Raw genomic sequence first — 17,716 nt, forward strand, 5'->3', positions numbered from 1 at the left:
GAGCAAAGATAGTCTTTTCAACAAATGGTACTGGAACGACTGAACAAAGACATGCAAAACATGAATCTAGACAGGCTCTTACAAGCTTCACAAAAATTAACTCAAAATGGATCATAGACCTAAATGGAAAATGAAAAACTATAAAACTCCTAGAAGATAACATAGGAGAAAATCTAGATGACCTTGGGTATGGTAATGACTTTTTAGATATAACACCAAAGGCATGATCTATGAAAGAAAGAATTGATAAACTGGACTTCATTAAAATTAAAACTTTCTGCTCTGCAAAAGACACAGTCAAGGGAATGAAAAGACAAGCCACAGACTCGGAGAAAATATTTGCAAAAGAAACATCTGATAAATGACTGTTATCCAAAATATACAAAGAACTCTTAAAACTCAACAATAAGAACACAAACAACCCAATAAAAAAATGGGCCAAAGACTTTAACAGACACCTCATGAAAGAAGATATACAGATGGCAAATAAGCATAAGAAGAAATGCTCCATATCATATGTCATCAGGGAAATGCAAATTAAAACAATAATGAGATATCACTACATACCTATTAGAATGGCCAAAATCCAGAACACTAACACCACCAAATGTTTTTTAGGATGTGGAGCAACATGAACGCTCATTCATTGCTAATGGGAATGCAAAATGGTACAGCCACTTTGGAAGATAGTTTGGCAGTTTCCTACAAAACTAAACATACTCTTACCACACGATTTTGCTCCTTGGCATCTACCCAAAGAAGTTAAGAATTTATGTCCACACAAATACCTTTACATGGATGTGTATAGCAGCTTCATTCATAATTACCAAAACTTGGAAGCAACCAAGATGTCCTTCAGTTGGTGAATGGGTAAATAAACTGTGGCACATCCAGACAATAAAATATTACTCAGTGCTAAAAAGAAATGAGCTACCCAGTCATGAAAACACATGGAGGAAACTTAAATGCATATTACTAAGTGAAAGAAGCTAATCTAAAAAGACTACATACTGTATGATTTCCAACTATATGACATTCTGGAAAAGTCAAAACTATGGAGACAGTAAAAAGAACAGTGGTTGCCAGAGGCTAGGTGGGAGGGAAGGATGAATAGGCGGAGCACAAAGGACTTTTAGGACAGTGAAACTACTCTATGTGATACTAAACTGGTGGATACACGTCATTATACATTCGTCTAAACCCATGGAATGTATAACACCAAGAGTAAACCCTAATGTAAATTATGGACTTGGGGTGATAATGATGTGTCAATGTAGGTTCATCAATTGAAACAAAATGTGCCCCCCCCAGTGGGGGATATTGATAACTAGGGAGGCTATGTGTGAGTGGGCTATATGGGAAATTTCTGTATGTTCTGCTCAATTTTGCTGTGAACCTAAAACTGCTCTAAAAATAAAGTCTATTAAAAAAAAAACTAAGAATATCTTGAGTTAAAAAAAAAAGATTTGGAAAGAGAATTTGTTCTGCAAATGCTTCCTTTTAAAATTTGGAATCTGTGGCAAAATGAAAAACCAAATTTGGTGAAGACGGTTATCCCCTCCCAATGTTAGCATATCACCTTCTCTATCAAGTTTTGGGTTAAAATGGAACATAACTGAATTTAGGCATGTATGTGCAAAATGATAATTGCCCTCTGAGAGATGAGACGTTAGAGTGTGTGCCTTTAAGGTCACTAGCTTTCTCACTATCAGATCTGCAGGATAATGTTTAACAGTATCATATCACAACAGCTACTCGGGTGTCTAATGTCAGACCTTCTTTCGTCTGTCCTCTGGAGGTTGGATCACACAATGATTCAGGATTGTCAGAAACCCTGGATTTCGGCCTCTGCCCCAAGGATTGCCATGTACTGGCCCCTGGACAAAACCCTTAACCATCTTGTGTCTTACTCAGTCTTCACTCTGGAAAAGGATTAAATCAAATGCAGACTACTCCCTGCCCTAAACTCTGATTCTCTGTAGTAACTCTTTGTGTTTTCTAGAGTGGTCAGGGACATATGTGGGTTCCTGGATGCCTATTTCAAAGGTGATGCCAAAAGCTTTCAGGATAGGGAACGATATCTCTGTTCTTCCTTGTTCATTCTTGTTTTGCTCATATTCTGATTTTAGCTTCTACATTTTGGCAATAAGTGTTGTGGCTGGAGTTTTTCCTTCAGTGAACAGCTACTGAGTGCCAACATGGCAGCCACTGCTTGATGCCGAGGATGATTAAAGCAGGGACTTGAGATGTTCTCAGGCTAGCAAGAGAGGTATATGTCACAGGGGTTTTACGAGAAATGGCACTCAGCCAAGACAAATTGGAGTGTTGTCAAAGAGGCTGCCTGGCTGGTAGTCTTCCCAATAGGCCTCACAGGGTGGCATTCATTACCTTGGAGAACTTACCACAATCTGGCATCTGTTGCCAGCCTTCCAGGCACAGAAACTATGGGTTTAATTAGCACACTGAGTGGATCTGTCTTTTCATTTATTCATTTAGTCAACATTTATTGAGCACCAACTATGTGCCAGAAAATGTGCAAGAATTCTTTCAGTTAAAAATGATGGAAATTCAACTTAAATTTGTTTGTGCCAAAAAAGGGAATATTTTTGGGCTCATCATACTGGACAATCTGGGCGTAGGTGGATTCAGGGGTTCAAAGATAACAAGACTTTCTATCTCTTGGCCCTGCTAACCTCTGCTTTGCTTCATTCTCAGATTCCCTCTGCAAGGGACTGCTGTCAACACCAACCCTACATTCATATAGCTCATGATCCCAGAGTAAAATGAACCCTCTCTTTTAAAGCGGCCATCCAGCAGATCTCATAGAGGGACACTGATCGGCTCTGCTGAGGTCACATATTCATCTCTGAACCAATCCTTGTGGAAGTATTGCCCAGACTGGGGGAGGGGAGCAGGATTAGCCCCCTCAAACCATATGGAATGTGTTCCCCACAGAAAGGAGGGATTCTACTTTTAGAAGCAGGAAAGAATGCTAGGCAGGAAAACAGAAACAATGACAGCTAGCCAAGGTCATTCACTGTGCTCAGCACTGGGCATACACCAGCCACCAGGACAGAAAATGTCCTTGTTGTTAAGGAGCTTACATTCTGCTGGGGAGGCATACACAAAAATAAAAAAGCAGATGAAATAATTACAAATTGTGTTGAAGCAAGGATCTGACATAGAAAATAAAGGCAAGAAGATTTTTTAAAACTACTGTGGGCTGGAAAGACCTCTCTGAGTGGGTGATATTTAAGCTGAGCCCTAAAGTATAGAAAAGAGCTGGTATGTGAAAAGGGGTAGAAGTGGGCTCCAGCCAGTGGGGACAGGTGTAGGAAGAGCTGAAATGGGAAACAGCTTGACATGTGAGAGAACAGGGAGGCTGGAATGTAGACAGCAAGGGTGGAGCAGCCCAGAGTGGACTGGAGAGAGAGGCAAGAACCAGATCCAGGGGCAACTTATGGTACAAAGCTTGAGATTTATTCTAAACAGTTTAGAATATCACGACTGGAGGTAGGTCAAGTCAGAACACCAGTTGGGAGGCCACTGCAGAATCCAGAGAGATGACAATGGCTTAGACCAGCATGGTGATGGGAGACGGAAAGAAAAGCATGGACTAAAGACATGTTTGAAGAATGAACTGGAGTTGCTAATGCATTAGAGGTGGGGAGGGGGGTGAGGGAAAGAGAGAATCAAGATTGATTCCTAAATTTCTCCCAGAAAAAACGTAAGTCAGATGCATGAGGTTAGTGTATAAAATCAGAATGCCAATATATAGCTGTGATGTGAACTAGAATGCATTCTGTGTGATCCTAATCTCTCCCAGTGAGCCAACTCCCTGGGAAGCTGGGTCATGTCAGAAAGTTGCCAGGTGAGCATGGATCTGTTGATGTATAGCGGCATCAGGCCACAACATCCATCTCAAGAGAGCCTGAAGAACCGGCTGTAACTTTTCCAGTCTGTTGGCTTCAGTCCCTCTCCCGTCTGCAGTTTTGAACACAGCCACTAGGATACACAGATATTCAGCATGGATATCCTTCTGTACAGCCATTGTGGGCTGAAGATCCTCTTCTGATTGACACATTCTTTGGCTATTTGAAGGCATTCCATTTAGGGGTGGACTAGTTGTAGTGATTTGGGAGCCATCCTGCCTCTTTGAGGTGAATTTAGGTAACTCTTCCCTAATTGTTTACATGTTGAGTTAAAACTCTCTCTGGATAGCTTTATTTCTCCTTTTCCCAAGTTTCTGGGAGATATTCTTGAATTTCCATACAGTACTGCCCATGTCTATGGTGTCCAGGGTGTGTCTGAGGGAGCAGATTTCCTGTTTCACACATTGCACTCTCTTCTAGTTCCATTCCAGGTGACATCCACAATCCAAAATGTTTCTCTTTTAACTTTTTGCATCTATGAGACAAAGAACATCTAAGGAGTACTCAGTAGGGTGCAAAAAGTATACTTGGGTTTACCACATACTTGGGCAGATGACTTCTTCTTTAACACCTCTAGTCTCTTCTTTCGAAAAGAAACACATCACTGAAATGCTACCACTGCTCTTCTCCTCTGCCACACCAACATGGCCATGAAAATTAGCTGAAAGCACTCCTCAAGAAATTGAGAGAGGGTGGCTCGGTGCTATAGTGGTTAAGTTCCAGTACTCTGCCTTGGAGTTCACAGATTTGGATCCCGGAAGCAGACCTATGCACCACTCATCAAGCCATGCTGTGGTGGCAGCCTACATACAAAATAAAGGAAGATTGGCACAGATGTTAGCTCAGGAAAGAAAGAAAGAAAGGAAGGGTGGGGGGCGGGGAGAGAGAGAGAGAAAGAAAGAGAAATTGAGAGATGTCCAGGCCACATACCTTTTATAATATTATAATATATTATAATAATAATGATTAAAAAAAGAGAGGGGGGTTGCCACAAAGAGTTATAAAAATTCTGGTATATTGTATTTAAAAGATATCACATCTAACAATGCTATCAATACACACACGCACATACACACAAATACATTGCACTAAAAGTTGTGTTCACAAGATAATTACAGGATTTAAAAAAACAATGATTTATAGTGCACTTCAGTAGACAGTGTGCCCTGTAATGAGACACAAGTTGTAGATGAATATATTTTTCTTTTAATCCTGTCAGTGTTTCTTTGTGACTGCGTGTAGAACTTCATGTGGAAATAAAGTGAAAAACCAAAATTTGAGACTTTTCCTGAAAGTTAAGCTTGGACCAAATGACATACTGGTGTCGCCCTCCTCCCACAACCCTCCTTCCTATTGTCACGCATTTACTAGAAACTGGTGGAAATCAGTCTTACTGATCCAGGACCTTAGAATTTTAACAATCTCGGCATCCCCCCCCTGGACGAACAGGGGACAAAGGCCTATGGAGAGCCTGTGCTACGGAACCTCTGAAACCTAACAGAGACCTGGCTCTGCAGTCGGAGCGGTGCTGTAACTAGACTGTAAGCCGATGTGTTCTGCCTCAGAGCCTCTGCAACGGAGTGCACGCGAGGGTCCTCACCCTGAACGCGCGGAACAGCCGGTCGGGAGCCCGCCCTCTTTCTCCGCGGACGAGCCTCCAGCTCCTCTCCGCCAGGCGGCGCGCGGCGCGTCCCCTTGGCAACCGGAGAACGGGCCGGGAGGGCGGGGCGCCCAGGGCGGGGCGCGTGGGGGTCGGGGCGGGGCGTGTCGGGGTCGGCTGGGGCGGGGCGCGGGCGGCCCCCATCCCTCTCCTGTCCCGCAGAAGGCGAACAGCTGCCCGGTGTGGCGCAGCCATCATCGGTGCTGCGCGCAGCCGGGGCCTCTGGGCACCAATGGAGAACCCAGAGTTTTCGGGTTCATCCGCGCTGTCCGATGCGCGTGACACAACAGAAATATCCGCTGGCCTCGAAGCCCGCCAGAAGCCCTTAGTACTCAGGATCCTCGACGTGCACAACAAGTTTGAGGGGCGGGAGGAACCGGAAGAGCCCGAGGAGGCCGATGAGTGTGAAGAGTCTGATGAGTCCGGCGAGATCACCGAGCCCCGCGAACCCCGTGAGCCCCACAAATCCTACGAGCCCCGTGCGCGCCGCGAGCTCCGCAAGCTCCGCGAGCCCCGTAAGCCCCAGGGGCCCCGTGCTCTCCGCGAGCCCCACAAGCCCCACCAAGCCGAGTTGCTTCCCAGCGCCACCGTGATGATCTCCCCGTCTCTGGTGACCAGATTCCCGCCGCGGATTCGGCTGTCTTCCCTGAGCGGTAGGTGTCGGGACCCCTCCGAGGCACTGAGCAATCCTGCCCCAGCCAGAACTGGGGGTCCTAATGTGAAGGTTTGCATGCAAGAGCTCACTTTGTTCTAAAGGAAGATGTCTTTTGTCATTTCATTTACCTGCTGCTTTGCAGTCACCTATCTTTGGACCTCAAGAGACTCTGATGGGAAATGGAGACTCTGGTAATGAGAGAAACTGAATCGCTTCGCTCTCTCCTCTCTCCACCTGATGACCTCCTAGCTGGCTTGATTACCCACTGTCACTTCTTTTTGAAGCCCCTCTTAATTCTTCTCTACAGTTAGTCATTGTTTTCCTCTGGGTTGCCACTTTGAACATTACATGTATTATAGCACTTAAGATCGTGAGTTACATCATTATCTTTCTCCCCAACTAAAGGGAATGATCCTTGAAAGGAGGATATTTTTGTCAGTGTTTGGCACATGTCAGTCAATAAATGCTACCATTACATTGTAAAAGTTGTAGTAACAAAACACTCATTGAGCAGGAATTCAAAGAGTACATTTACTAAGTGCTTACTATATGCTCAGTCCTCACCAAGGTAACAGGGCTGATGTATAAACATCCTTTGCTCTGACCACACCAGCTCACTGATGACCCCACCCCAAACAGTTCTTTATCCACTTCCCGTCCCTTGACTGACCACTTTTTATCTCATATTCTCCTTGACTTTTCTTTATCAGCCTGGAGTCTATGGTCTGTCATTTCAGTTGCTCCCTTACAACATCTTCCACCTCCTCGTTGGCTCTTTGGCTATCCACCATACTTCTCCTGGCAAAACCCCAACCCTGGTTAAACCCAACCACCCTCCCTCCCTCTGCCTACACCTGAGCAGCTGACTCTTGCTGTACAAAATCACACAATCATACTGACTGCTTTTCTTTCAATTTCATGACCACAACTCTCAATTGATCGCTTGGCATTGCCCAGCAAGCCCACTTTATTAACCTCATAAGTTAGTTCTCCTAATCTCTGAGAAGATGGTTAAATGCCTTCTTTACTCTTCTCCAGTCTTCACACCTTTGACCCCCAAACAGCTGAAGACTTTGCCTCACACTTTACCTAGAAAATAGAAGCAATCAGTCATGAACTTCCTCATTTTCTTACCACTAACCTATTGCTTACCCAAATCTGCACCAATGTATCTGTCTTCTCTTGTATTTCAGGGAAGAATTGTGCCTCTTTTTATGAAAAGCAAAATCCTCCACTTGTGCTTTGAATTTCACTCCTGTCTCCTACAGAACTTTGTTCCTGCAGTTCTCCCCTCTCTCTCACAGCATCAATTTCTCCCTTTCTAATGAATCACTCCCATGAGCATACACATATACTCTAGAATCTTCCATCTTGAAATAACCCTTGACCCTATGTCTTCTTCAGACCCCTCCTGCTCTCACCATTGCCACTATTTTTCTGCTCTCCTTCATTGCAGAATTTGTCAAGAGTTGTCTATACTCACTGACTCTGTTTTCTCACCTGTCATTCTCTCCTCAACCTACCTAGTTAGTCTTCTTTCCCCTCCACTCCACTGAATCTGCTGTAGTTTACTGCCTTTCTCTCCACCACCAACCCTGTCATCGTGCATGGAGATTTCAGTATCCATGAGGATGATCCACTTGGCTTCTCAGTTCTTTGACCTCCTCACTTTGAATGAAGAGGTCCTTCACCCCATCTTAGGCACCCACTACCCTAGCCTTTGATAAGGTTAATTGCTGTACCATTTCCAAAATCTCCATTTCGAGCACTGCAGTCTCTAACCATGTCCTATCTTTCCAGCTCACTCATTCCTCCTGTACCCCCTCTATCAATTCTTCAGCTTCAAAGGGACCTCTAACCCATTGATGCTATTAATTTTTCATTATATATCACTACCTTATATCCTTCTGCCTCTCCTTACTCACTTTGTAGTCCATGGTCCACCAATGGAATCACTCCCTTGCAAATGTCTTTAACTCTCTTGCTTCGTCCTCTATCATTCTTGCCTGCACTTGAAAAACAGATGATGACAAGAGAAAAACAAATAACTATGCTTACTGATCTTCCCCCCCCCCAAAGCCCCTGTAGATGGTTGTATGTTATAGTTGTACATCCTTCTAGTCGCTGTATGTGGGACGCAGCCTCAGCATGGCCGGAGAAGCGATGCGTTGGTGCATGCCCGGGATCCGAACCCGGGCTGCCAGCAGCAGAGCACGCGCACCCAACCGCCAAGCCACGGGGCCGGCCCATGCTTACTGATCTTTAAATGCATGACCTTAAACTTCAAGTGGGCTCTCAGTGCTACTTGGCAATCATACTACATTTCCCAGTCAATTCATTTTCCAACATGGAATCTACCAAACTACTAGCATCTGAACATATATACTCTGCCTTTTCCCCTGTTAATAATGGATGAACGGTCCTTGTTCCTGTTAAAGGCCATTCTCTCAACCTGTATGTTGGATCCCATCCCATCTAACTTTAAGCCCTTTGTTCCTAAAATTAGCCCCTCTCTGTCTTATTCATTTCCATCAGCACATGAACACACAGCAATAACTCCTATATTAAAAAAAACAAACCTTCCCTTAACTCCACGTACCCCTCCAGGTACCACTCCTATTTCTCTCCTCCTGTTTAGAGAAAAATTCCTCAAAATAGTTGTCTATAAGTCATTATCCTCGTATCCTCTCCTCTCATTCTCTTGAAAGCCCACTTAAGCTTTCGTCTTGTCTGCTTAGCTGAAGTTGCTCTTATTGAGGTCACAATGACCTCTGCCTTGCCAAAGTCACTGGTTAATTCTTCATCCGCATCTTAGTCATTTGACACATTCACTCTTCTTTCTTGGAAGTCTTTCTTTACTTTGTCATCCTACCTCATCCTAACTCAGTTTCCTTTGCTAGATCCTCCACTTCCCACCTTCTAGGTTGAAGTGAGTGATGGTTCAGTTCTCTCAGATTCTTTAGAACTTTCCTTGTTCCCTGGGTGACATCATCAGTTCCATGCCTTTAATTGTATGCTGGTGACTTCTCAAATTATCTCTAGCCTCAGCTTCTCTCTTGAGCTCCAGAGTGGTATAACCAATTGTCTATTTAACATCCCTACTTGAATATCTAGTAGGCAGGTAAAATTTAATGTGTCCATAGCTGAACTCTTTCTTCCACACCTAAGCTTGCTCTTCCCCAGTTGTTGCCCATTTCCGCAAATGACACCACTATTCATCCCTCCAGGTGCTCAGGTCAAGAACCCTGGAGTCATTCTTGATGCCTGTTTTTCTCTTACACCCTGCCTCCAAACCATTAGCAAACTCTAATTTTGAAATATATCACGACTATGGCCATTTCTTAACATCTAAACCTTCGTCATCTTTCTATGCCACTGTCTTCTCTTGCTTGGTCCACTGCAGTCACTTCCAGTTTGGCTCTTGCTTCCACTCTTTCCCCATCACACCCTACTCCCATTCATTGTTCGTATAGTGGTCACAGGGATCCCTTAGAACATACATTACATGCAACTCTCCTGCTCTCACCTCTCCAGAGGGGGTTCTCATCCCAAGTAATTTGTAATCTAAAATCCTTGGCAGGCCTATAAGGCCCCACATGATCTGGCCCCTGCCTGCCTCCCCAAACTCATGTCCCTACCATTTCTACTCTCCAGCCATGTGGGCCTCCTTGCTCCCACCTCACAATCGTTTCACTTGCTTTTTCCTTTGCCAGGATACTCTTCCCTCCAGTATTTGTCACTTCTGTGAAAAGAACACTCTTTGGCCTACTCATTTTCTTTAAAACACTTAATCTGACTGTTATGTATCTGTTTGTTTACTGTTTACATTAAGCTCTCAGAGGGCAGAACCTTTGTCTTCTCCACTGTTTCATCCACAATGCCTCAAGCAGTGCTGGAACAAGTCAGGATTTAGCAATTATTGTTGAATGAAAGAGCTCTCATTCAGCCTCTATGTCACCAAATCCAATGGTTCCTTCTCTATTGTTAGGGTTGTTAAGAAGATTACATGAATTAATACCTGTGAAGCATTTAGAACAGACTGTGGTACATGGTAAGTACTTAGTAGATATTAGCCATTATTAGTAGTAGTGTTAGGATTATTATCTTATTTGACCTCTTGGCAGCATTTAAGACATTTGGCCACTCCCTTCTTGAAACATACCTATTTCTCTTGGCCTCTATGACATCACAGTCTCCCAGTTTATCACCTACCTGACTGGTTGCTTCATCTCTCATTTGCTGAGTCCTCCCTGTTTTCCTGAGCTCTAAAGGGCTCCATGCTGACCCTTTTTCTCTTTATTTACACTTTTCCCCCCTACATGGTCATATCTACACTCATGGCTTTAAATAGATTCTCTATGCTGCTGTCTCCTAAATTTATATATTCCAGCTCTGCTCTTTCTCCTGAGGCCCACACTCATGTGTTCAGCTGGCTACTGGACATCTCCATTTGGATATATCACAGGCATCTCAAATGTAATATGCTTAGAGACAGAAGTCTTGATTTTTCTCACAGTCTTGTTCCTCCCTCAGTCTTCCAACTGGATGCTTCCAGAAGATAGCATCCAGTTGCTCAAGCCAAAAAAAAAAATCTATTAGTTCTCCCTGATTCCTCTTTCTTCTCTTCGCCCTCAAATCCACTACATCCGAGGCAGATTCTGTTAGTTTTCTCTCCAGAACATTTGCTGAATTCCTTCATTTCCCTCATCCCAATGATGGTCATTCGTCACCTGGATTCTTATATGAGTAGTAGTCTCCCTGCTTCTACTCTTGTCCCCTGCAATCGCTTTGCAGCTGCAGCCAGAGTGAGTATTGTAAACACCGAATCAGATCACATCTTTCCCTCACTATATAGTCCTTCCTGTGTCTTCTCACTGCTCTTAGGATAAACCCGAACTTTTTACAGGGGTCTGTAGAGCAATCCGGGCTCTCTGACTGCACCTCCTACCACTCTGCCCCAGTTATACGGGCTTCTTTTCTTTTCCTCTAAATGGCCAATCCCATACTTGCTCCTGCTTCAGAATCTGCATGTGTGGTTCCCTTTCTCTAGATGCTTATTGTTTTCCCAGGATTGGCTCCTAGTTAATTCCTCAGCCCATGTTTTTTTTTTTTTTTTAAATTTTTTATTGATGTCTTAATAGTTTATAGCATTGTGAAATTTTAGTTGTACATTATTGTTTGTCAGTCACCAAATAAATGCCTCCCTTCACCCCTTGTGCCCACCCCCCAACCCCCTTGCCCCTGGTAACTACCAAACAGTTCTCTCTGTCCGTGTGTTGGTTTATCTTCCACATATGAGTGAAATCATGCAGTGTTTGTCTTTGTCTCTCTGGCTTATTTCACTTAACATAACCCTCCAGGTCCATCCATGTTGTTGCACATGGAACAATTTTGTCTTTTTTTATGGCTCCTCAGCCCATGTTTTTATTTTTTTATTTTATTTTTTTAAATAACTTTATTTATTTATTTTTTCCCCCAAAGCCCCAGTAAATAGTTGTATGCCATAGCTGCACATCCTTCCAGTCGCTGTACATGGGACGTGGCCTCAGCATGGCGGTAGAAGCGGCATGTCGGTGCGCGCCCGGGGTTCCGAACCCGGGCCGCCAGCAGCGGAGTGCGCGCACTTAACCGCTAAGCCATAGGGCCGGCCCATCAGCCCATGTTTTTAAAAGGTGGAAAAGCCTACCTTTTAGAGGTATCCTAAAGTAGCTATCCTAAAGTAGCCCCCCTGAAGTAGCTTGATGATAAGACTCTCTCTAAAAAGTTTTCAGACTCTGCTTTAGAAAACACCACTTTAAAGCTTCCTATCTTCTCAATTGTTGTCTAGATTTTTTTTTTTTTTTGGTGAGGAAGAGTAGCCCTGAGCCAACATCTGTTGCCAATTCTCCCCTCTTTGCTAAGGAAGATCGGCCCTGGGCTAACATCTGTGCCCATCGTCCTCCACCTTACATGTGGGACTCCTGCCACAGCATGGCTTGATAAGTGGTGCATAGGTCTGTGCCCGGGATCCAAACCTGTGAACCCTGGGCCACCAAAGTGGAGTGCGCAAACCCAACCACTACACCACCAGGCTGGCCCCAATTGTCTTCTAGATTTTTCTTGTTAAAAATTCCAATAAGTCTTTGTGCTAATTTCCTTAGTAAAGCTCAATAAGCATCAAGCATATTTATATAATATTTACGTAAAATAGTGTAAACAATAGGCAATATTTAGTCAGCATGTCACCATGTCTGTGCTCACTCAATAAAAATTGCTCCATCTAACATTTACTGAGCATCTGCTAAGGCATCTTCTGTGTCCTATGGGGATGTGTAGATGACTGAGACATGGCAGTTTGGTTGTTTGCAAATTTTTAAAATGTCTATTATAGAATAGGTCCTATCATTTGTAAATCACCTTACTAATATGTCATCACCTAATCATCACTGTCACTGTTAAATTTTGTTGAGCACTTACCCTGTTCAGGGTGAAGACACTGAGCTGTAGATGAGTAAGACATGGATCCCATCTTTGAAGGACTATTAATGTGGCTGGGGAAGCTGAACACGTCCATAACAATAACACATCCATAGCAACTAAGTAAAGTGGACTGGAGTGGCCGATGGGACAGTCACTTCATTTTTCTGAGTTAAATGGCAATGCTAACATCTTTTTAAAAAAAAGAAGAAAGGGTAAGAAAAAAAACAGTCCCAAAGTACTCATTAAAGCTACTTACCTAAAATAGGTTGAAATAGAGACTAAATGTTGAATCTCAAGTATACAGAACCCAAAGTATTTACTCTGGATTTATAAAGGATTAAGAAAGTGATTTAAAAGAAGCAGGATCTCAGGCAAGTGTGGGAGTATGGAGGGAAATCATATTGATTGAAAATTTTTTTTAACTTAAAACTGTTTTGAAATTTGTAAGGCATTCACATGATTAAAAAACCAAAACAATATTAAAAGACAGCAAGGAGGGGCTGGCCCCGTGGCGCGTAGTGGTTAAGTGCGCGCTCCGCTGCTGGCGGCCCTGGTCTGGATCCCGGGCGCGTGCCGATGCACTGCTTGTCAGGCCATCCTGTGGAGGTGTCCCCCATAAAGTAGAGGAAGATGGGCACAGATGTTAGCTCAGGGCCAGTCTTCCTCAGCAAAAAAGAGGAAGATTAGCGTGGATGTTAGCTCAGAGCTGATCTTCCTCACACACACACACACAAAAAGATGACAAGGAAATGTCTCACTCCCATCCTGTCCCCTCTCTTGCCTTTCACAGGTAACAACTTTTACTAGTTTCTATGTATCTTTATATAAATACAAGACAATACTATACAAGCTTGTGTGTGTGTTCCCCCTTTCTTACTAAAGGGTAGCATATGCTATGCTGTTCTTCACTCTTTTCACTTGACGGTATATCTTTCCATATAAGCACATACAGAGCTTCCTCATTTTTTAAGAGAACAGCTGCCTCATGTTCCATTACATAGATGTGCCACTACTAATTTAACACCTCTTGATTGTTTCCAGGATGTTGCTGTTACAAGCAATGCCATAATAGATAAACCTGTACAAAATATCATTTAGTACAAGTGCAGGCGTATCCGTAGAATAAATTTCCAAAAGTGGAATTACTGGAGGGTAACTTCGATTTCGTAACATTGCCCTTCATGGGAGTTGATTCATTTTGTACGCCCACCAGCAGTACAAGTGTCTATTTCTTCACAACTTCAACATTGTAGTGTGTGGTCATACTTTTGGCTTTCTGAAAATCTAATAGACAAAAAACTGGTGTGTCAACTGAGTTTTAATTTGCATTTATCTTATTACATGAGTGATATTAAGCATCTTTTTTGATATGTATTTTTTTCATGTCCTTTGCCTGTTTTCCTTTTGACTTGCTAAGTTTTTATTTACAGGGAGATTAGCCCTTTGTCTGGGATACATATGACATTTTTTCAGTTTGTTGGTAGTCTCTTTGTCTTTGCTTATCTTTATATTTTTGGTTATGTCGTAAAAACATTTTTTATAGTAAAACTTATCAATCCTTTCTTTTATGGCTTCTGTATTGAATCATAATTAGAAAGGCCTTTTCTACTTCTAGGTTATGAAGGAATTCACCCATGTGTTTTCTTTCACAGTCTTTTTTTTTGTGTGAGGAAGATCATCCCTGTGCTAACATCTGCCAATCCTCCTCTTTTTTTTTTTTTTTGGCTGAGGAAGACTGCCCAGGGCTAACATCCATGCCCATCTTCCTCCACTTTATATGGGACGCCGCCACAGCGTGGCTTGCTAAGCGGTGTGTTGGTGCGCGCCTGGGATCCAAACTGGAGAACCCGGGACGCTTCAGTGGAGCGCGCGCACTTAACCACTTGCGCCACCGGGCTGGCCCCATTTCACAGTCTTTTTTTAAACATTTAAATCTTTGAGCCATTTTGACTTGATCCTGGTGTGTGATGTGAGTTATAAATCCACCTTTCCTAGTGGCTCCCCGTTGCCTGTGCCATCTTCACACAGATGAAATCAGGTGAAAATGAACATGAAAAATAGATTTGAAATTAGAAAAAATAAGTCACAAAAGTGCAGACTTAGGGGTGTGAGAGGAGGCACAGCTTAATAGTTAGCTTGAAGATCTGACATTTTTGAGCTCTAGTTTGCATAAAAGTCCCAGATTTATTGTTGTTGTTTTTTAACCAGGTGGTAGGGCTTGCACTCCTCCTGCCGCTGTCTCCTCGTCCTTTCTCATGCTCTCCCATCTCTTGCCAGATGACCCTGAGCTAAGGCAGTGGGGAGCTATGCCTAGGAGAGGAGCAAGGAAGAGTGAACAGTAGTAACAGATCATCTTGCTTAATATCTCATGTCAAAGAACATCCCAGTGTTTGTAGGTATCACATAGTCATACCTAATATAGAACTAGAGTGCTTTAAGACTAGTCTTCAAAACAATAGTCCCCCTGAAATAAGCATGAATTTTACTTCAGAAAGCCTTGGAAAGTAATGTAGGTCTTACTGAAGTCTCTTCAAGGGAATTTTACCATCTAACACAGAGCAAAACCTGCTAAAATGTTCTTGAGGCATTTCTCTTCCCAAATCTCTGTCACCATGGCAGCTGCTCCTTGCAAATACCTTTCCTGTTACTCTCAAGCTCCAGCTTGCCCCTCTCTAACCGTCTCTTCCCCTTCCCCCTAGATCTGTTCTGAGAGCTGTTCCCTGCTTTTTCTTTGTAGTCAGGGGTACCCCATTAGGTACAACCAGGGACTAGAGGCTGAACAGCTCAAACATGGGCTCCTTAGGAGGCAGGGAAGAGGGCAAGGTGGAGAATAGTTGTACTTTGATATTTCATCTTCATCATGTTGCAAAATGCTTTACTTCCTGCAATGGGACTCCCAGTGTAGGAGTGCCTCACCATCAGGGAAGAATGGCTTTAATCGTGAATGGCTTTCTCCCAGCAGATGGCGGCCTTCCCCATCAGATGGCTTGGAGCACAGGCTGGATCATCCCATTTATTAGCTTGAAAAGGCAACATGAGCAGCGTGGTTTATGTTCTACAGAACACAGTAAAATACAAACCTTTAAAGGGCATAATACAGCCATAATGTTCTGATTATCCCTTAGAGGGAGATGCTATTCATCATCCTGCTCAGAATCCTTTAGGGGCTTCTTCCTGTTGGTCTTAGAATAAAAGCCAACTCCTGGCCTGACCACAAATCCTGCTGTCCTTTCCCTGGCTCCTTGCCCTCCATCCACCCTGACCAATGGTCTTGCTGGGCCTTTCACTTTATTCCACCTCAGGGCCTTTACACTTGCTGTGTCCTCTGTCTGAAATGCCCTTCCTCTCTCATTCCCTCTTCTCCTCTCAGATCATCATATGTCTGACAACTTCTTGTCTTTCATTTCCACAGTTAAAGCATCATTTTCTCTGGAAGTTGCTTCCCTGACTACTCTACCTAAACTGGGTACCCCCTTCCTTCTTACCTTACCTCACGCTAATTTATTTTCTTCCTAGCACTTACCATTGTCTGAAATTATTTACTTGCTTATTATCTGTCTATCCACCTGAAAGGCAAGCTGCGTAAGGGTAGGACAGAGACTTTATCTTGACCCTTCTCTAGTCCAACGCTTAGAATGCATAGATGAATTAGCTAAAAGTCATTCATATGGACATTCTTGAACATTTTCTAGATTCACTCAATAGTTATTGAGCTCACAGTAGCTTATGCTCATTGAGTGTTCTACATATTTAACATCCTCTCATTTTATCTTAAACAACCCTTTGAAGTAAGAACTATTTGTGTCCCCATTTTAAGATGAGGAGACTGAAGCACAGAGGAGTTAAGTGATTTTCCAAAGGCCACACACACAGTAACAGAGCAGAGACTGAACACCAGGCAGTCAGCTCCCACACCCTCTCCACTTCACCCCCACACTGTTCTCCCGGGGCTAGGTGCGATGGATGACAAAGGTGAAAGTCAGTGAGATAATGAAGGGCAAGAGCTCAGCGCAGTGCTTGGCACATTGTCAGTGCTGAGTAGATATCAGTGTTTAGTAAATAGTAACTGGTATGCCTGTTAAGAGTCGGGGAATAAGACATCTATTCAGCTGCGTACGCTGTGTGCTCTGAGGAGTACAAAATAAAGCAGAATCTTTCCTCAGGAGTTTATAAGGTAAGGGAAATAATAATATAGGCATAAATCTGACAACATCTGTAATTAGAGCCCGGATGAGTGATGTGGGCATTCAGCCCAACCATAACCAGGCCCTCTACATACAATTCTCTCTCACTATTGTATCACCCTGCAAAGTCCCCAATTTATTTTTGTCCCCAGTTTATAGATGAGGAATCTGAAACTCAGTTCTTTGTCTGAGGGCATGTGGTGGTGGGACCAGCATTCAAAACCCTGTCAGTTTGATCTAGAGCCTGTGAAGTACTGCAGTGTCTAGGTGGGTGGGTGCCAGCTTGATCTTGAGTGAGAGAAAAGAAGTGCTGATGTTACTCTCTACGGAAGATGGAGCTGGGAAATATTTGAGGGACAGGGAGTGACGCTGGGGTTGTGCCACAGGAAGATCTGCCGGTAAGGATGGATTGGATGTGTGACAGCCTCCCTTACCCCAAAGAAATGTGAACACTTGAACACTGCCGTGCCCAAGAGTCGTGGCTCCAGCTACGTACTGGGGATTTCAGTTTGAGCACACGCTGAGTAGAAGAGGAAGCTTGATGCTGTTGGAAAGAGCACTGGACTAGGAGGTAGGAGACTTGGAATTTACTTTTGGTTTTGTCGTGGCTGCGTGTCTGTTTCCTTTCTAGTGAAATGAAGTGAGTAGACTAGCCACTCTGTACGGACATCTCTGGTGTTGCGAGTCTGTATTTTAGTACAGCTGCTTAATTTGATGTAACAAGATAGTGCCCAAGTGAGATTACTGTATATTCTTGAATATAAGGAAACCAAAAGCCATTCTGCTCAATTTGAATATATAAACTTTTAGGGATAAAGATATAATA

General features: G+C 43.4%; 1 protein-coding gene across 2 annotated transcripts in view; it reads left to right on the forward strand.

Moving 5' to 3' along the window:
• The first annotated feature begins 5,775 nt into the window (after positions 1-5,775).
• SPMAP2L (sperm microtubule associated protein 2 like) overlaps positions 5,776-17,716 on the forward strand; it is a 58,100-nt gene continuing 46,159 nt past the window's right edge. For both annotated transcript variants that reach the window (XM_087434365.1, XM_087434366.1), the window contains exon 1: positions 5,776-6,245. In XM_087434365.1, the coding sequence (XP_087290491.1) occupies positions 5,825-6,245 (421 nt within the window). In that variant the 5' untranslated portion in view covers positions 5,776-5,824. The remainder of the gene's footprint in view (positions 6,246-17,716) is intronic.

The sequence above is a fragment of the Ceratotherium simum genome, chromosome 8 (assembly GCF_057802395.1).
Source record: "Ceratotherium simum simum isolate JZ-2026a chromosome 8, ASM5780239v1, whole genome shotgun sequence".
NCBI lineage: Eukaryota > Metazoa > Chordata > Mammalia > Perissodactyla > Rhinocerotidae > Ceratotherium > Ceratotherium simum.